Genomic DNA, 20830 nt, shown 5'->3' with positions numbered 1-20830 from the left:
CTTCAATCCTTGCTCTTTAATCAGCAGACAGTAAAAGAACTTCCTGAGCCTCCGTTTGCCAATTTGCTAAGTAAGAAGAACAATACAGCCATCAGGACGACGGGGAAAATGAAATGAAAGGATTGAGTAGGCAGAAGGGTCTGGGACATGGTAGGTCCTCCGAAAATTCAAAACCCTCCTCCAGCAATGCTGCCCCAGCTCCAGTTTCTACCCCAGACAGTTCTATGTCACCCAACGCCTCTCCATCAACTAACTCTAAGCTGTTATGCAAAGCCTCCAATACATTATGTTTTTGCATTAAACCGCAACCTTAAGGTTGGACCCTCGCCGAGTCCTGTGACCCTCCCCTGCGAACTGCTCCGTGCAGGACACGTTCTACAATAACCTGGGGGAGGGCTCGTTTTCCACCAAAGACCTTCTGCTGGGCCCCCTGGAAACGGCATTGACTCTCACGCTGCGAGCTCTTCCTTTGTCCATTAGGCTCCTACTGGCTTCTGTCAAATCTTCTGGTTTCAGATCCCACACGAGGCTTCGCACGTACGCCAGGCTGCCAGCTGCTCTGCCATCCATCGGAGCACTGCCCACGCCACCCCCTGTGGAGAGAGGCCTCTAGTCCATGTGGCTCTGTCCTGCTCCCTGTCCTGGTCTGTGGTCCTAGAAGCAACTTAGATGAAGACTCAGAAGTCCTCCTTCAGATGGCAGAGAACTCGGAGGCATAGCTAAAGTCACAGCTGTAGGATCAGGATTTGGGATCTCAATTGGCTGGAATAACATTTAAAATTCATAAATTAAAGCCCTAACCGGTTTGGCTCAGTGGACAGAGCATCAACCTGTGGACTGAAAGGTCCCAGTTTCGATTCCGGTCAAGGGCATGTACCTTGGTTGCGGGCACATCCCCAGTAGGAGGTGTGCAGGAGGCAGCTGATTGATGCTTCTCTCTCATCGATGTTTCTGACTCTCTATCCCTCTCCCTTCCTCTCTGTAAAAAATCAATAAAATATATTTTAAAGAAAAATTCATAAATTAAAATGGTAGCAGGTATACACAGTCCTGTACTTCTGGTTTTAAGAAAGAAAGAAAAAAGAAAGCAAGAGAGAAGGAAGGAAGGAAGGAAGGAAGGAAGGAAGGAAGGAAGGAAGGAAGGACAGAGAGAGGAGAGAAGAGGAGAGGAAAGGAGAGGAGAGGAGAGGAGACCAAAGCAAAACTCAATTGCAGAAATGCCAGCCGGGGGCTCTGACTTCATAGCAGTTCCCATGAAGACAAGCAGGGCTGGAGACCTAGGGGTTCAGACCCCCGGTCTGACCCTCAAGCTGTGTGGCTGTGGGCAAACCACACGCCTTATCTGGACTGTTCTCTTATCATAAAATGAGACTTGAACTAGAAGGCTTCGAAGGTCCCTTCCAGGTTGATTTATAACCTTGTAAATCTTTATGTCTCATAATTACAGACATGTGCATGCAGCTGGAGACTGCATTTCTGACAAGCGCCCAGGCGATGCCCGGCTGCTGGTCTGAGGACCACCCGGAGCAGCACGGCTCCAGAGAGGGAGAACTCGGCCCCGTTGCTTTCACCCTATGTTCTGGCCACTATGTTGGACATGCATTATTGCATTTAATCCTCATAACAACCTCGGAGGAAATTCCTGTCAAAAGCCTATTTTTTTAGATGTGGAGATGGAGACAGGATGTGGTATGTGGATGTGGGCATACACTCTTAGGCCTGATGTGAAATCCGGCTCTGCCCACATCCACATACCACATACATGTGTGTAATATAAATTTAGGCCAACATGTGGCTAAGGACAAAAGGAACGAATGAGAGAGCAGAAGGCAAAGGCACCAGCAAGTGCCTGGGTTTGTTTCCTTTGCAATGAAGACAACTCATTGATCGCCTGGCCCCGCCCTGCCCCTCCGGACCATGGGAAAACATTGACCGAATCTGGCGCCTGATGACGAAGGTTGGAAATTCTAACACACTTGGAGGTTTCTAAGCGCTTGATCCTTCCCTGTCAGGCAATGATGACTGTAACAAAGTGAAAAGAATTTAGTTCCGATAAATGATTAGAGCAGAGGAGAGACGTTTAATCCTATTAATGAATTTGCTCATTGGCCTTCTGCCCCCAATCATTTCATAGTCAGGCTTTTGCAGTGTCTGATTAAATGGAAACAGATCCAGGGGTCGCTGGAGACGGGGCTGAAAGCATTTTGCTCAAGGCCTGCAGGTGGCTCGGTGGTTCCATATGGCTAATGAGGAGCGGCCGTCTATCCCCGAATGCCTTCTCCCCAACCTCCGCACTCCCCTTTTCGGCTATTCTCCCTCCAGGCGAGGCCAGGAGGCAGGAAGCTGGCATGGTGTGTAATTGCTCCGGCTCTGGGAGCAGCTCAACCAGGCATTGCTCACCTGGCTAAGGCCCTTCCCTTATCAGAGCCTCAGTTTCCTCATCTGCAAAATGGGAACTGGAATAGGGTCTGTCCTCTAGGGCGGGGAGGAGGTTAATCAGATGACACAGGAGAAGGGCAGAGCAAGGCTCCTGGCACAGATCACCTTTAGCTGTTATTCTTACCATCATCATCATCATTGGCAGATGATCCATGTTTTCCTATCTCACCACTGGAAATTTCTGTCATCATCTAGAATTGACAGCATCCCATAGGAGTCCCTGGAGAAAGTGCTCAGGGTTCTGGTTGCTCTGGTGGCTCTGGGTCTCAGAGACATGGAATCAGAGGCCACAGCTTGAAGGGACAGGGGTTGCCTGTGAGAGTCACTGTACAGATGGAGCGACAGAGGAGGAAAGGACCACCCTGAGATGCACAGGAGGCAGCAGCAAAGCCGGTATGACCCCAGGCTGCTAAAATAATCTCACCCCAAATGCAAATGTGCTCGCTACCTCCCTGAGCCCCAGAAGGGAGACACTGCCACTGTCCCCATTCTACAGAGGGGGAAACCGAGGCTCAGAGAGAGGTCCGGCTAAGTCGCAGCACCGGCGTTTGAACCCAGGTCTCTCACTTTATCGCAGTGGCACTAACCATTCTGCAGTCCTGGCTCTAGCTCCCTGATTGGAGTGTGGTTCCCATTTCCTCCAGTGCCCCAGGCAGGCTTTCTGTCCAGCTTGGAGTAATAAGACGTAACCCCAAAACCTGTTTCTGGAGCACAGGAAGCTAGCAGACCCCAACAGACCACAGCAAATCCCTGAAGGTGACCCATCTGAAATGCTACGTGGAGGGAGGGGAAGCATGTAAAGATAAGTCAAGTTTCTCTGACGGTTCCCGAATTCTCGGTCTGCCTCTCTCTCCTAAGCACTGCCCCTTCTCTGCCTGATGAATGGGGACATCAGCTCCAGGGCCATTATGCAGAACTTTGCAGTGCCTCTCCCCATGAGCAGACCTGGATTTCTCATCTGCGCTGCCGCATTCCCGCACTACCCAGAGCCAACAGCACACACCCTGGTCCAGCCATCCTCACCTCCACACCGCCGCCGGCAGCCATCAAGTCTGGACCCAGGATCAGGCCTCACAGACACCCTGAATACAGCTCATTCCCTGACAGCTAGTCAGAGAGATAACTGTGCAAACCCACAATCACAGAATGTGCAAACTTGTAGCAAGAGGAAGCAGCAACAGCTGTGGGGGACACGGGAGGGAGAGATGTGCTCTGCCTGCAGGAGCCTGCCTGGGAGGTGATACTGAATGAGCTCTTGAAGGATGTGTAGGAGTTCGCCAGGTGAATAGGGAGGTAGAGGTGGAGGGAGAGTAGGGAAGCCGGCCTGGATCTTGAGCAGAGATAACATCAGGGAAGCCACTAAGGAGTTGCTTACTGAACATATGAAGGGTTAGACAAAAATCCAGGTTCTTGATCTCACCCAGATAAGGTAAAGGTGAACCTGAACTACAAGGGAGGCCTTTCTGGGTCAGTCCTTACTTTAGTTTTTTGAGTGAATCAACCAAAAAGTGAAAGATGCTTCTATTTCTCTTTCCCTCTCCTTCCTCTCTGAAATCAATAAAAAATATATTTTTTTAAAACGTGAAAGAGATATTTTCCCACCTTCCCCAAAGACACTACACACCTACTGGTATCCAAAAAAGTGCCAGGGTTCTTCTGGACGGAATTTATACTTTTCAGCTATCTAAGAAGCTCTTGCTCTAAGTTTACTACTAATGATTGATACCAGGGCTTTCTCTACCACTGACTCCTTCTGAGTTTTACGGTGGGGAGGGGGGGGGGCGCTTAGATCTAAGATTCTCGTAGCATAACAATCAATGCTCTTCATGCAAAGATAGTCTTTTATTATAGCCTTCCTAGATCTTCATTACGCCTTAATTTATGCACATTCGTCCATTCATGCACTCATTTCCCCAATCAGACATTTTTATTTTTTAATTATTTTAAACATATATATTTTTATTAATTTCAAAAAGTAAGGGAGAGGGAGAAATAGAAACATCAATGATGAGAGAGAATCATTGATCAGCTACCTCCTGCACACCCCACTGGGAATCGAGCCCGCAACCCGGGCATGTGCCCTGACCGGGAATCGAACCGTGACCTCCTGGTTCATGCAAACAGCTGGGTGCTAGCGTACATTTTATATGACTTTTATTTACTTCCCCATTCACTCCATCATTCATTTTTCACTCACTTGTTCACTCACACATTTACGATGCATTTATTGAGCAAAACCCTCCTAGGTGTACAAAGAGGTCCAGGACTTGGTCCCTTTCCAGGCAGCGGGCTGAAACCTGCACTGAGTTGTAGGCAGTAGCCTCTTCACTTCCATCTCAGTCTCTCCCTCTCCCTCTTTCTGTTTACCTTGAGCTCCACTGGGTTTCTTCTGGGACGGAGGGACCAGAATCGTACCAGGCACTGGGTGTGGGCTCCCTATACTGTTGTGACTAGCAGGGGGCTGGGGAGTAGGAACCCTGTTATCAGCATTTCCCTGCTAAATGGCAAACAGATTCAGAACATTTCATAGAAAAGCCAGCAGACAGAATAACAGAATTCTTTCCAGGCAGAGGGCTGGTAAGTGAAATTCCAGTGGGGATGATAACTTTTCCTGCAGGTCCTGCAATTCCAGGAAAGAACAGAGAGCAGCCAGCCATTCCATTATTTATAATTTCATCCAGAAGAGATTTATTGCATACCTACTATGCGCAAGGAGCCAAGCTGCAGACAGTGAAGAATGATTCAGACAAGCGCCCCCAAGAAGCTGACATTCTGGGGTGGGCAGGGGGTTAAAACCACTATCCATCACCTAATTCAAAGCATGACCGGAGAGCCATGAGAATGTACACCTTAAAAGATTTAGGGATTTAGATGGAGGAAATCACTTTTCTCTGGGGCTTGGGGGAAGCCTTCCAGAATGTGGAAACAGCTGCGTGAAGGCTTGGGATGCGGGTAGAATTTTAACTATTAGACAAGGGGGTGGGGGAGGGTGATGCAGTTAAAAGGATGGACAACGGTGCAGAAACAGACAACACCCAAGGCACGAGTGCCTCTGGAACCCTCTTTTAGACACCAGACACCTGGCATTTTTAAGATGAGATGACTTGTCCAAGGTCCCCTGAGGCCAGGACCCTGTAACCCAGGGCTACGGCTTCTCTGCCTCTCTGCCTCTTGCTGGTCTCCCAGATTGCTCCTGGCTGAACACGCCGCCCCATCAATAAACCCCCAACCCAAGCTCGCTAGGTGCTCACTGATCGAGGAGTCTGGGAACCAGTCCCATATTTGTCTCTCACTTGCCATGTGGGCCTAGGAAAAAGCATTCGATCGCTCATGGACTCAATGGGCATTCTGGAGATCCCAAGCTCAGTGCTGCCCGAAGGTTCTGAGAGCTTACCCCAGCCATAGAGGACGATAACCCAGTCACCTCTGCAAGGTGGGATTCGTTGCTTACAGGCAAATCTCCACGGAGAGGGGCTTGGTCTAGTGATGTCCTCCCTAAATTCTCTTGCCACCCCACCCCCACCCAGCTGCTACATCTGCATTTTCCTCCTCTGGTTACTTCTGACACCCCACCTCTTTCCACGTACCCACCCAGGCCCAGAGCAATGTCCTTGGTAGCTCAACACATGCAAAACTATTGGTGTCAAAAATTCTACCTGGGACTGGGGTGCAGAAGCAGAATCCCTCAAAGCAGGGCTTTCACCAACCTTAATTAAACACAAACAAAGACCCCAAACAGGGACAGACACTATACTGGAATGCTTTTACCCAGTGGCATAATTCCTAAACTACTTGGGATTTCTGCTGCCTCCGGGAAGCTCTCCCTGAACACCCAGGGTGGTCAGGTCGTCCCTCTCCCTGCTCTAATCACATAGAGCTTTTGCTCTATTTTAAAAAAAGTATATTGTGTTACAGAATTATATTTTCAAAACAGGCAGGGTCCTCACTGAGCAGGCTGTCATGTTTGCAGGGCCAGCCACAGGGCAGAGGTCAGTCGGGGCTGCAGCAACAGGACCCACACCTGTGGACCTGGGATTTGGGTCCTAGTTGCCCAGCCAGGGCAAGAAGAGGGCTCCAGAAGTGAGCTGTTCGGACTCCCAGGGCCACCGACTACTTCCAGGATGGCCTTCCTCTAGGCATTTGGAAGCTCCAAACAGTAGAGCCATCAATTTCATAGCAGCTAAAATCTGCTGACCACTTACTATACAGCACAGCTCGTGCTAAGCATTTGTCATGTGTTAGCCTTGAAACCCACACAACACACAGCTATTTTAAGATGGTAACTACTACCGTCCCTGTTTTCTAGTCGAGGAAAATAAGGCTTAGTCATACAGCTAGCAAGTGACGGAACCTGGGTTTGAACCCAGCGGGAGGACTGACTCCTGAGTTGCAAATCTCCTCCACTCTCTCTGACGACGTCTAATTAGATCTGAGCCCGATGCCTCGGAGATTACACAGCAGCTCTGGTAAGAACACCAGCAAGGAGAGAATCTTCAAATTCGTAAAGGAGATGAAACCCGAGGGAATGTCTCATGTAACTACTTCCTTTTGTAAAGGAGACACCGAGGTGCCAAGCGGGGCTGGGACCCGGCCAGGAAATGGTCCCTGAACACGAGCCTCTCAGCCACTGTCCAAGCCTACGGTCTGCAGGAAGGGTCTTCTGCTGATGAACTTTCCCAGGTGCAAGACGGTAAAATAAGACTGTGCTCCAGGGCAAGTACATGACCGGGGGACTGTGGGCAGCGGAGGCCTGGGCAATTCCAGCCAATGCCGCGGGACTTGGTGCAAGAGGGGCTGACCGCTCAGGCCTCGGGCAGCTTGTCCCGGCGGCCCACCCAACAGCTTATGAGGGTTAAATGGGAATGCGCAGATAGAGCACCCAGCACCGCCAGGCACACAGGAGGAGCTCACTGAATGCTGGCACCCCCGTGCTCTTTCTGAGACTCCTGGGAGAGAGAAGCAAAGAGCTTCGACCCGAGGAATCCTGTAGGGATTCATCTGGGGTGAGACCTGGAGTTTTGTGTGCGAGAAGGGAATGACAGACAGTATGGTCTGGGCTCTAAATCTTTGCCCAGCCCTGTGCACGGAGCGCCACATCCATCATTCATTGGATCTTGAGATCCTTTCAACAATATCTTCTGAGTCCCTGGTGGCTGCAGAATAAGAGGAGGGCCCCTCCCTCCTTCCCTCCACTTCCCACACACCCAGTCCCCTGCCCAGAGGTAGCATTCTCACTCAATTTATGGATAAGGAAACTGAGGCTTAGCAAGGTGAAGGGACTTGCCTGAGGTCACAGAGGGAGGGATTCACAACTCAAACTCCACTGGACACCCAACTGACTCCCAAGAGTGCCACAGGCATAGAAAGTATTTTGAAATAAACCCCTGGAATCCTTGTCCCCACAGCCCCTGGGCCTCTGGGACCACATGGTGGTCAGATAGATAAGTGCTGGGTGAGGGGATGGGGATCTGGCACTGAACTTTGCCCCCGGTCAAGCAGTATCTGAGAATCTGTGAAAAGCAGCCTTGAATGTCTAGGCCCTGGGCTGAGGCTTGCAGACCTGCCTGCCCTGCCTCGGGCAGCTAAAAGGGCAAGCAGTCCCTTCCCTGCCAGGAGGGTGTGCAACTCAGCTGGACAGATGGGCCCACACCTCTTCCATGTTCCAGGCTGTAGACACCGAACCCGCTTCATCCGCTAAGATCTTCTCCCAGAGACCTCACTCCGCGGTGTGCAGCCAGCCTGATGCCTCTGGGGGCTGGGTGAGATGCTCGGACCCCTCGACAGGTTACCCAGGGAGATGCCGACAGATGCAGACCTCCCTAATGCATCCATCAGGCCAGACCAACCAAAGTCCTAAGAGCAGACTTTTAGGGTGCCCCTGGGGGTGCACCATTATCCTGATGCAGATCTAATCACTGGCCAGCGTAAGGGGGGAAGGGATTGCCTGAGGTCACAGAGGGAGGGACTCACACCAGAACCTGGGCTTCAGCAGCAGAACCTGAAGGCTTCAGTGTGCGGTTCCTTAAATCCTACCACTCACAGTATTTCGGCAAGAAACCAAACAAACCCACCGTTTTCCTTTTTCTAACTGCATCCAGTCGCTTTATTCTAACAGCCAACTTTCTAACTGCTGGCCTGGAGGCCTGTCCAGTCGCCACCAGTGCAACACATGTCCGCCCCAACTTCCCACGGACCTGCCTGACAAAGTCCTGCTGGTGAGACCAGCTCGGCTCAGTGGGGAGAGGCTGCTATGGAAGTGGGGGGGGGGGGCACTCCGCATATCATGCTTTCTAATCCTTACTGGCAGCTCACCTCTCCACCACACCCCGACAGAGCCCCCAGGTCCCAGCGGTTCCCAGGGCAGGCCAGCACCCCTGTGAGGTGCCCTGTCTCCTACTGACTCCCTGAGCCACCAGGACACGGGCCTGGGGAGCTTTCCACCTGGCGCGGCTGGTTCCTTTTGGCTTGCAGAGGTTTTCCGGGGCGGGCGGGCAGACAGGGCGCCCTCTCCCTAGTGATGGACTCCCAGGTGTGCACCTGCAGCAGCCCAAGGAGCGTGTGAATGTGTGAGCACCTCGCTGGGTGCCCACAGGCGCACCATCGCCTGCCGTCATGGGAATGGGAGGAGCTTCCCAACATTTGCACGCAGACAATCCCATCACCCCGACCTGTGAGCTGGCCCTCCGAGGGATCTCCCCAGGAGGAGGGTCCAGGTGCCCGTCACCCAGGGCGCAGGCACCCACCCGCTCTGGCTCCCTCCTCTGCGCCTTCCTGGCTGGTTCACACCAGTCCCCCCGCCAGCTTCTTTCTCCTTTGGATACAGGGACATGGACCGGCTCCTCAGAGAGAGGGAAGTCCGGACCACGGAGTCAGTTGGCACACCCCACTTCAGCTTCCAGCACCCCCAAACCCAGCCAGGGGGACAAAAGGAAGAGGAAGGTGGCTTACCTTTGGAGGTTCGCCTTTGTTTGGTTTGCAGAGATGAGAAGGTGCCCATGACGGCCCCCATGGCAGCCAAGACTTGAGTTGGGACCCCGGGCCCTGCCCCTCCCCTCCCCTGGGAAGAAATCAGTGTGGATCCTCCACTCCGAATTGGCGGAGAAGGGAAGCACCCGCGGCAGCTGGCTGGCAGCTTGGTATTCAGCGAGCGAGCGCGGGCCAGGCGCTGGGAGCCGTTCCTTTCAGCCCCGCACATGCACGGACGCACAGGGCCACTGGCTCCCGGCGGCGGCGAGCCCTCGGAACCCGCCCGGCTGCTTCCTTCGCTCCGGGCAGACCACGGCGGAGCCTGCCTGGCACTGGACACGGGGCAGGCGCCCGCCTGCGAGGCTACCCAGCCAGCGCCGCGTGTGGTGCGGGAGCCGCGGTCCGCCCGCCCCTCCTGCCGCACGCTGGGCTCCCCTCCCGGCGCGCGGGCTGGGTCTCTGGGGGCCGCGTACTGATCATGAATGAACAGAGCCGGGACCGCGCCGAGAGCCGCGCGCCTGCTGCCTGCTGCCTGCCCGCTGGAGGCGAGCCTGAGCCGCGCAGAGAGCAGCCGGTGGGCGGGGAACCCCAGGGGGCGGGGCGGGCCGGCACAGGGGGCGCCTGGGACCCTGCGGCTGCCCGCGCCCCTGCGGGAGAGGAGAGTGCGGACTCCATTCCGGAGGCTGCGCTCCAGACCCCGGAGGGAGGGCACCTGGCTGATGGGTGGGGTTGAGCGGGGCAGCAGATTGCTTCGGGGATAATGTGTAAGTGTTGCATTATCTCATTCTACTTCAAGGGAAATCTTTTCTAATTCACCGCCTGAATTCGTGGGGTGGGGAAGAAATCGGCCCTACCCTCGGAGGGGATGGAAACACACATCCGACTGGGTTGTCCTGGGGGGAGGGGCCCTCCTGGTCCTCCAAGGCCAAGGCCACCTGCTAATGACAGAACTGAGGGCAGCGAAAGAGCCCCGGCCCCTTGCTTTCTCCTTTTGCTGGTTCTTTCCTCCCTCTCTCCATCCTGTCTTCTCCTCCTCCCACCCAAAGGAATGAGCCACCAGCCTTGCGGCAGGCTGTGAGCTAGTGCTGAATTTGGGAATCAGTCCGCCTGCTGTGAGTTCTCACCCCAGACCCCACAGACCACAACCTTTATTTCAGCTTCTCATGCAAAAGGACAAAGTTTGGGTGCACCCCTACGGGTCCTCCTCAGCTCCCGGGGGTGCTGAAAGGCAAGGCTTGCTCCCTGGAAGCCTGAGGAGGAGGGACCCCCTCCTCCCCAGCTGGGAGCTGCCTGGGTTCCCACAATACACCATGTTTTCAGGTCCAGGGTCCCGGAACATGTGGCCTCATGAGCACACACAAACACATGGTCACACAAACTTATGGGCAGGCAAGCGTCCTGCAAGCTCACACAGACACTGCTGCGGTACACACACACACACACACACACACACACACACACACAATGCAGCCACAGGTGCATCCACACAAGACAGACACACAGGCATGAAGGTGCACACACGCTCAGTGCAAAGTGGCATCACGTCACCCCCCTCACACAGACCACAGCCACACAGGCATAGTCGTCCCCCGAGGGCACAGGACCCCCCAGGAGCTGCTTCCCCTCATTCCAGCCCACCAGCCGCCTTTCAGAGACACAGGCGTCCTGCGACTTGGCCAGGGACCGGAGTAACTCCTTACCTCCCTGGAACGTAATGCCTTCTCGAATCCAAACACGTGTCCGATTTGGCGCAATGGGGAAGGTGCGTTTCATACCATCCACCCTTTCGTTTGCAGTGCCCGCTGCTGTGTACCCACATGGCCCCTTGCCCTGTGACTTAGGCAGGTCACGCCTAATCATCTCTGTAGAGAGAAACGGAGGCTCACCGAGGGGAAGGCATTTACCTGCAGTGACCCGGCAGGATGTGGGATGAGGACTTGGAGTCCAGGGCTCTGTCCCCACCTCCGGTTGGGGGCCACGGAGTTGGGGAGAGCTCCTCTGGCCCCACCAGATTCAAAGCCTCAGCTCTCTTAACTGCCAGGCCTTATCTGTCTAATCCATGAGGCCTGGAAGCCTGACCCCCGCCTCCATCCTGTCCCCTCTGCTGGGGAAGAAGGGTGGGGTGGGGTAGGGGGGGGCGTGGAAGACACAGGTCAATCGAGAGGACCATCGGGATGGCCAGGAGTCAAGGAACAGAGAAGGGGTCTTTGCTGGGGAGAGGGTGGAGCAGGCCCTGGTCTTCCCGATCACTGGCTGAGCACCAAGCCCTCGGGCCTCTATAATCTCCGCGCCATCTGAAGACCAGGCCAGCACTTGAGAGTTTCCCAGAGGTTAGGGTGGCACTCTCGCATCTCCTCCTCCCACCACCCTCCGAAGCGGGCACAGACAAGCTGCTGCATTTCCCAGATCAGAAACCGTGAAGGGCCCCGGAGAGGCTCCCTGGCTGCCTCTGAGCAGTGGGAATAAAGCGAAGTCACCCAGGTAAGGTCCCAGTTGCTTGCACATAAACCATGGGGCCCTTTTGTGGCCTGGCTTCACCTACCAACCCCCCTGCTCCCAGGTGCGCTCCTTGGGGTGCCAGCCACACAGACCTCACTCTCCCCCAATGGGCCCTCCATGGCTGTGCTCAGGGCCTTTGCACGTGCTGTTCTCTCTGCCTTGAAGGCCTCTCACACCTTTTCCCATCTGGCGACCTGCTGCTCATCCCTAAAGGTGGATGTACTTCAGATGTCATTTCCTCCAGGAATCCCTCCCTGGCCCCCGAGTCAGTGCCCGCCTTGGGGTTCCTGCAGCACTTGGGGCTCTTCCCCCATCAGAACACTCACGGCCCCTTTCCTTGTCTCTCTCCCTCTGGACGGCGTGATCCTAAAGAGCAGGGACCATTACTGAATTATCTCTATGCTGCCGGCCTAACCCCTGGTTTCTGACAGGGTGCAGTCAATCAGCACTGAATGAATGAATGAATGAATGAATGAATGACTTTTCTTTGCTCAGTGACTCAGTAAGGAAAAACTGGCAATTACCAGATCATCCTTGCTCTTCAAAGGTAGAAGCACATTCTCCCAAGTAAAGATTCACTCATCCAACAAATATTTATTCACTCGTATATCAACCACATACCAAATATTTACACGCACAACAGCTCATTTGTTCCTGATGACGCCCTGAGTGCTAGGCATTATCTAGATAAATAGACACCCGCAATGCATGATGCAGTGCGACTCACCTAGGAGGTGCTTGTGAAGAATGCACCTGAGGAGGAAAACACGCTGCCTGTGAGGGACAAGAGAGAACCAGACAGCAGACCCACCCCCTGGAACAGAGACCTGAGGAGACAGGGCGCCTCCCACAGTCACCTGGCTGCCGGGGCCATGTATCCTGCCGCCCCCAACATGGCGCACTTGCTAAAGCCATCGCGCCAGCCCCATCCAACCTGAGCTTCAATGCCAGTGGCTCCTTCTAATCCGGCAGGTGAGCTGCCTTGGGCCCTGACCCAAGTCTGCACCCCCTCACCCACTCTGTGATAGACGGGATGTTTGTGCCCCCTCCCCAATTCATATGCGGAAGCCCTAACTCCCAGTGGGGATATATTTGGGGGTGGAGCCTCTGAAAATGTACTGAGGGCTCAGTGAGGTTATTGGGTAGGGCCCTGGTCCCACGGGATTAGTGTCCTTAACGTTCTCATAAAAACAGATATGAGAGAAGCACTGACTCCCCACATGTGGCCCCGGGAAGGCCTGTGAGCACACAGGAAGGAGGAGAGGGTGGCCATCTGCAACCCCAGGGCAGAGCCCTCCCCAGACGCCAGCCCTGCTGGCTCCTTGATCTGCCTTCCCGTCTCCAGAACCGTGAGAAATAACTTTCTGTTGGGGAAGTCACCCAGTCCGTGGCACCCGAGCAGGCTGACATCTACCCCCGGCACCCACCCATGACCTCAGAATGTCTGGAGGCAATGCCTTCCCTTCCCTCTGCTGTGAGCGCCCATACAGGATGCCTTCGGGCGCCCCTGGGAGGCTGTTCAGGGAGGAAGGGGTGAGGCGGTCAGAGACCTGTGTGGTCCTGCGACAGCCAGCACAACCGTGTCCACTCCCTCCACCCTCCCTCCCCCATCACGGTTCCCCCGGCATGTTTCTTCCCATCCCTGCAGGGAAGGGAAGCTCACTGTGTCCCGTCACACGTGGAGGCAGCAGCGTCGGAGTAGGAGCCTGGATTGGGAAGGGCTAGATCTGGGTTCAAATCCTGATTTTGCCCCTTATTCGCTGTGTGATGTTGGGCCTGACAAGTACTCTGCCTGACCCTCCCTTCACCTTCTGCGGACTGCCTCACTGTGAGGAGGGCGAGGTGAGGTCTGTAAGGCCCTAAGCAGGTGCCTGGCACATAGCGTGGCCAGTTACGGAGGGGAAACTGCCACCGTCCGTTGCCGTGGGCCAGGCCTCGTGCTGGGCTCCAGTGGAATAAAAAAGCAAGGGAGCCGCAGCTTCCCCTTGGCTTCCATCTTTGCTCTTCATCTGCTTTATAGGGAGTCTATTCTCACGGTCCCCATCTGGTATTAAAAGACTCAGATTAGTTAAGGAAGGGAATGTGGTTGGCACCTGATTATGTGCAATTCAGCACTCTGCTAGCTGCTGTCTTGTACCATTTCCCAAATGTTCTGCATGCACACGTCTGGCCTCCTCAAATAGACTGAGCTTTTAGAAAGCAAAGCAAGCACCGTCCCATCGCCCCTGCCCCCACACACCGCGGCTCAGCCTGGCCCAGGACGTCCTCCGGCCTCCACACTCACACGGAGGCTGCTCGGGGCAGGGGAGAGGGCGCCATGGCTGAGCCCTGGGTCCAAGTCCCACTTCTCTTACTAAATACGAACCTGGGCTGGGGCTGCTTCACCCGTGAGCCGCGAGCAGGACCAGGGCAAAGGCTGGTGTGAGCACCGTGGGGGTAGGGGGTGGGGATGGGGTCAAGTAAAAGAAAGGGGCTTTGTCTCCTGGGAACCACTCTGCAAACGGCCTTTATTATTATTTGCTCTGAGGCTCATCTCATATTCACTCCTTCATTCAACAAACAGTTAAGAAACACCATCTACCTGCCAGGCACTATTCTGAATGTACGGACCGGTAAGCAAGCAGAAGAATCAATCAATCCCTCTCGTCATCACAAACTGCCATCGGGCCGCGACAGAAAGAAGGGGAGAGGGAGTTTGGGGAAGGACGCACAGAGAAGCCAAGTAGGATAACCTTGGCAAAGGACCATGTGACGTCACAGGTGCGTGTAGGTCCTCAGAGGGCAGGGATGGGGATACAGTTTTCAAGTCAGGGAGACTGGGCTTCAAATGCACAGGGCAGGGGCAGGGGTGTTCATGACCTTGAGCAAGTTATTTGACCTTTAAAAGCCTCAATTTCCACAAGCAGAAAAAATACCACCAATGTAGGTTGCAGGGAGAGGCTGAAGGTGCTAGTGATGACAAAAGTCCCTGGGACCGTGTCCCCAGCTGGCACACAGACCTGGCTCAGAAAGTGCTAACTCCCACACTCCTCAGTTTCCCCTTCCGGTCTCCTTTGCAAGCACCGCTTCCCCACGGCTGCAGAGGGAGAGAAGACCTTGGGCTAGGACAGGGGCCTGCGCAGTGCCTGTCTTGGGCTGCCGCCTCATGCACGAAGCATGCCCTTATCTGTCGAGGCTGATCATGCGTCTTCAGGGATCAGGACTAATGTGGCTGCAGGGGACGTGGGAAGCCAGGACACAGGCTCCGGCTTTCACATCCCGATGGCCTCACTGTCCAAGGGTTCCCCTTCATGCTCCAGCGCTGCAGCGGTCTCCCCCAGGCCTGAGATGAGTTCAGACAGAGGGCAGCCATCCACATGACCCCGAGGGCACTAAGCCCTTCCGAGTTACCCAGAGCCCGGGAGAGGGTCACATTCCAGAGCATCTCAGCTTTCATGACTGAGGCAATGTTACATGTGTGAGACCCGAGAAGTGACGGTGCCAGCACCAGCCAGGCACAGGGCAGGTACTTGGCCACATTGATCGAATGGCTCTCTGGGAGTGGATGGGACAATGGATGGGAGGAGGAAGGGTGGGGAGGTGGGTGGATTCACATATGTTCAAACAAGCATTTAAGTCCCTGATAAAACCTGTGAACCTTCTCCTCCAAAATAGCCATGCCTACCTGCACACACACTCTGCATACACCTTTATGGCGGTCACGACTTCCCCCTGAAGCACATCCATGCACACCTGGTTTAGAAACTCTGTCCTAAGGAGGAATGGTCATAGAAAGGGATTTGAACCCGTCATTTCTTAGCAGGATGACTTTAACTTCCCTGAGCCTCAGTTTCAACATCTGTAAAATGGGGCAATGGTTGCATCTATTTCCTAGGGCTGGTGTGAGAGTTAAATGAGAAGAAGCATTCAAATGCTTTAGTGTAGTGCCTGGCAGGTTCCCACGGCCAGTGAAAGGTGCAGATCACTATTACCATCATCATTAACCTTCTGTCACTCCTTCATTAATTTAGTGAGTGAGTGCCTCCTGTTTGTCACACCCTGAGTGGGTCTCAGGGTTGAAGCCCACTGGTGTAGGTAACTCATAGTTTAAGGGGCAAAGAGCAAGAAAGCCTGGGAATGACCTCTCTAGCTCTGCCCCTGACCCTGGCCAGGTGGCCATCCCACTCAAAGTCCTGGGGAGAAACAGAAGTTTGGACTCAGCAAGGTCAGGGCAGGGGTGGGAGGGTAGGTCCGCTCAGAAGGGCAAAAGTCAGGGTAGAGGTAGGTGGAGAAGTCCAAGGTGGAGCCAGGTAGAAGGGGATGAGGCAGGATGGAGCAGAGGGGAGAGTCAGAGGCAGAGCAGGGCTGAGGTGGGGTGGGGGTGGCCCTGAACAATTGCCATGGTGGTCTGGCAGGGTGAACATATGACCCTGAAATGGCTGGGGCAATGGGGGTAGAAACTGTGGTAGAATTTCATGTCTTTCCAGTGTGTGCAAAATATGGACCCATAATTTCCTTGGGTAAATGGCCAGGAGTCAAGCATGTCACTTCCCTCCTTGTTCTTGAAATAGATTACATTTTCATTCACAATGGTGGCCACTGTCTTGGAGTTCTTACCATGTGCCAGTCATGTGCCTGGTCCCACTTAATCATTTCAATACCCCTACAAGGTAGGTACTCTCATGACCCCCATCCTATATAATAAAAGGGTAATATGCAAATTGACTGAACGATGGAACAACGGGAATGCCCGCGGTCCCTTGTCCCAGCTGGCCCCGCCCCCGAGCAGGCCCCATCACCCCAATTGGGGGCAGTGCCAGCTGGCAAACAACCTGCAGCCCCTCAATGCAGCTGGCCCACTCCTGACGGTCCCCATCGGGCGGGCCCGCTGGAGCCCACCAGTGCACGAATTCATGCACCGGGCCTCTACTTTTAAATAACAAACAACCAAAGTACAGAGAGGTTAAGTGACCTGTCCGAAGTCACACAGCAAGTTGTGGAGCTGGCCTTGAACTCAGATGCTCTGACTCCAGAGCCTGTACTCCCTGTGTAGCCGGAAGCCCTCCTGCTGCTGTGGCAACGGATTTCTTCTAATCCTGTTTCTCAGGGAAGGTAGCAATTCAATGGGGACTCATAGCTACTGTGTAGCTTATTGGAGCTGAGGCAGAGAGAGAGAGAGAGAGAGAGAGAGAGAGAGAGAGAGAGAGAGAGAGAGAGAGAGAAGGGAGGTATACTGAGTCCTGGCCCTCTGACTGGCAGGTGCTGCCCCACCCATACCCATAGTGCCCAGGGGCAGCAGCCATGCCCACCAGCCTGTGAGACACACTCAAGGTCTGTTTTCTCCCCACAGTTTCTACAGCCTGAAGACCCCAGAGGAAGTGAGCAGGCAGGGAGGAGGGAGCAGGGCACTCTGTGAGATGATTGGTAATAATGCCAGGGACAGCGCCTGGCCCTGCACGGCCTGCTGAACCTGTCAGCGCTGGCTCCCAGCCTCCCAGCCCTGCTGCTGTGGCAGCTGGAGCCTGAAGAGGGAAGAAACCCAGAGCAGGGAGGGAGGCAGGAAGGAAGGCGGGGCGTGGGGGTGAATTCCTGGTGGCCATCGCATTGAGGGTGGGAGAGGGCTGCAGAAATGTGGCAGCTTAAAACTACAAGGTTTCCTGTGGCCACATACCCTGCTCCACGTGTGAGACCTGTAGCATTCACCGCCTGGGGCAGGGATGACGGAAACAGTGGGGCCGCCTTCTTGGATTCCGACTTATTACAAGGGCCCTGGTGTGAGATCCAGGCCTGGGAGAGCCAGACTCAGTTAGAGCAGGAGAGGGGCAGGTCCTGGCCAGCTCAGGTGGAGCACTGCTCAGCACTGACACCCAGGCTCGTGGAATCTGGGGGCCGAGGAGGCCTAAGGGAGTGCAAAGGGCCCTGGGCCCCTCCCAGCCCCGCCAGCCCCCTCTGGCAGGACTGTCACACGCCCCACAAGTCTGTGCCTCTTTTCTAGGAGTGGGTTTGGGGTCCTGACCTACCTCTCCTGGTCGAGTCTGGCAAGGAGGAGAATAGTCCCCCTGCGCCCAAGTGGGGTGTAGCCCAGACAGCCCCAGAGAGCCAGCAAACCTCGGGTTTGGGCTGGAGGCCCGGCTGTGACCTGGCTGGCCTGGTGGTGCAGAAGGACAGGAACCAGGATGCCCTGGGCTGCCGCCTGGAGAGAGGAGGGGCTGCACCCCCGAGGTGGAGCCTGCCCGCACCTCCATGCTTCCCAGGCCCCCGGAAGGATGTCCAGGCAACACGATGTGGGACGAAGCATCCTGAGTGGACGGAGATTTCAGTTCTGCCCCCCAAGAAGAGAAACGTGGACTAGAAATTATGTTCAGCAATTTAAGAAATAAGCAAAGTAGCATTTCTGGCAGGCCTGGGGAAGTTGCCTGAAAGTCTTAGCGACTCATAAAACCATGCTCACTCCCTCACTGTCAGGCACTGCCCTCTTCTCCATTTTACATTCAGCAAAAGGAGTTTCAGAAAGGAGAAGCCATTTGCCCAAGGCCATGGAGCTGGGGTAACTGTGGGGTTGGGGTTTGAAGCTGGGGTGAGCTGTGGGGTTGGGGTTTGAAGCTGGGGTGAGCTGTAGGATGGGGGTTTGAAGCTGGGGTGAGCTGTAGGATGGGGGTTTGAAGCTGGGGTGAGCTGTGGGTTTGGGGTTTGAAGCTGGGGTGAGCTGTAGGATCGGGGTTTGAAGCTGGGGTGAGCTGTGGGGTTGGGGCTTGAAGCTGGGGTGAGCTGCAGGGTCAGGGTTTGAAGCTGGGGTGAGCTGTGGAGTTGGGGTTTGAAGCTGGGGTGAGCTGCCTTCAAAGCCCATGCTATTACCCACCAAGGAAAGAGCGGAGGGAGCGAGGAATAGGAGAGAAGGAAGCGGGAGGACACAGAGCAGTACCAGGAAGAAGAGTGGGGTGATGGGGAGCCTTCCAAGTGTCCCCTCCCAGGATCACTGCCCCAGGTGTGAGGAACGTGGCTCTGAGGGCCTTTGTCTTGGCTTAGAGGCCACCACGGACCTGGGTGGCCCAGCACACAGGTGGAGGGGTGGGGGAAGGGGAATACAGCACCCTTCCTCCCAGCACCCTGGGTGCCCCTTCCTGTGAGGCCAGGCTGGCGCTCCCCTCTGCTCCCCCTACAGGAACAGAGGCTGCTTCCTGGGCCAACACAGATGCCTTGGCAGCAGTGGCCCTTCAAGATGATTTCTGTTCTGTCCTCCCTTCTTGCACTGGCTGGCCCCCAGCGGGGGAGGGGGGGTTGGGCATTCTGGCGGGTGCTGGGGAGCTAATTGACAGTCCAGGGCTCGCTTTCCCTGGGCTGGCATCTGCATGGTGCATTAATATTGGCGCCCACAGCTCAGGGCTGCTCTGGAGGGTGCTCTGAGCATCGAGCCTGGTGTGCGGTGCGGACTTTGTGCGGTCAGGATGCTAAGAGTCAAGGCTGGAGGAGGAGGAGGCTGAGGCCGTGGCAGGCTGCAGAAGGAACCACAGTTCCGCACCTGGTTCCCACACTGTCGACCCAGAATCTGCTGCCTACACCGTATGAGCTCAGGTCCCTCCAATGATCCTGTCAGCAGCCCCCGCCCTTCCCCACCCGCCCTGTGACCCTGTGACGGAACCAGAGATGCAGAGAGAGGTGAGGGGGGCCTGGTCTTGCCCTCAGGGGGCTCGCCATCCTGTGGGGACAGAGTGGCGTGCAAACCCTTTGAAGACGGGGGCAGGCCTATGGCCATGAGCTGCGAGGCCACACTAGCTCAGACAGACATCTGGTTGACCTGGGGGAGAAGGAGGCTGGGGGAGGGCAGGCAGGCAGGGTTTTTCAAGAGGAGGTGCTGGAGCCCAGGCTGGAAAGACAATAGGAGTGTGCCTCCAACACCGCTGTACACAGGAGCCTTTATTGGGAGCCGTCCTCGAACAGGCCTGAAGAGCCGCTGTGTGCTCCACGCTCACCGCAATCCCAGTGGGCAGAGCAGCAACGCTTCGCTAGCCTCATGTATGGACTCCCCAAACCCTGGACGGACTTCGGAGAAAGTTCAGCCGTTCAGCATTTTACCAGGCCCAGAGCTCGGCTGCTGACATCTCACCAGAGTCTGCTAAACTGGAGAGCATCTACTCTTAATACTCCAGGAAGCAGGGAAAGGAATGCCTTGCCCAAGAACCCTTCCTGCAAGCTCCCAGAGCCACACAAAGACGAGTGTCCCAAGAGAAGACCCCCTGAAACATTCTATGGCGGAAACTGATTGGCTAGAGGTGTGTGTGTATGTGGGCGGGGGGGGGGGCAGGGGGGCGCTAAGGGGTTGACCTGCAACCCAGGCACTGACTCTGAATGTGCACATAATCTCAAAACCTCAGAGATTCTGCCCAGAAAACAAGGTCTCTCTTAGAGTTATACGACTCAAGGCTAGAAAGGACTTTATATGCCCTATAGCTGGGCCCCTCGTTTTACAGCTGGCCCAGGGAGGGAAAGAGTAGTCCCATTCCCCTGCACCCATCACCATGGGGGATTTTTAAGGAGGTGGGGCGGGGGGGACCTGAGAGCTGGGTCAAGGACAGGGTCTATCCAACTTTGGACGCCCCAGAGGCCTCTGAACAAAGCAGATGAATACAGAGTGCTTTGAATTCCTGCTCTTTGCAGTTGAGGAACAAGAACAGAAAGGTTAAGCAGCTCTAACAAGGTCACACAGCATTTCTCATGGCTTCTTGGCTTTTTCTATTGACATGATTCTAACAACCCTGCAGAGCATGGTGTGTTGATCACTGGGGGACCATGTGTCCTAGGGGAGAGAGGCCAGGCCTCTGGGCCACGGAGCCGTGCAGAACCCCAGTCCCACCACTTCAGGGCTGTGTCCCTTAATCTCTTTGCATATCTTTACCCTGATGGGTAAAAGGGCCTAGCACTACCACACAGTCATGACGAGGAATGGATT

General features: G+C 55.0%; 1 protein-coding gene across 3 annotated transcripts in view; it reads right to left on the bottom strand.

The window, feature by feature from the left end:
- Positions 1-20830, bottom strand: part of KCNIP1 (potassium voltage-gated channel interacting protein 1) — a 251455-nt gene that overhangs the window by 152476 nt on the left and 78149 nt on the right. For 2 of the 3 annotated variants that reach the window (XM_059695362.1, XM_059695363.1), the window contains exon 1: positions 9388-9891. The exons of the other annotated variant lie outside the window; for it this stretch is intronic. In XM_059695362.1, the coding sequence (XP_059551345.1) occupies positions 9388-9634 (247 nt within the window). In that variant the 5' untranslated portion in view covers positions 9635-9891. Of the gene's footprint in view, positions 1-9387; positions 9892-20830 lie in introns of those variants that run through there. 3 annotated transcript variants of the gene reach the window in all.

Source organism: Myotis daubentonii, chromosome 5, assembly GCF_963259705.1.
Source record: "Myotis daubentonii chromosome 5, mMyoDau2.1, whole genome shotgun sequence".
Classification (NCBI taxonomy): Eukaryota; Metazoa; Chordata; class Mammalia; order Chiroptera; family Vespertilionidae; genus Myotis; species Myotis daubentonii.
This window is presented reverse-complemented; position numbering and strand designations above follow the sequence as displayed.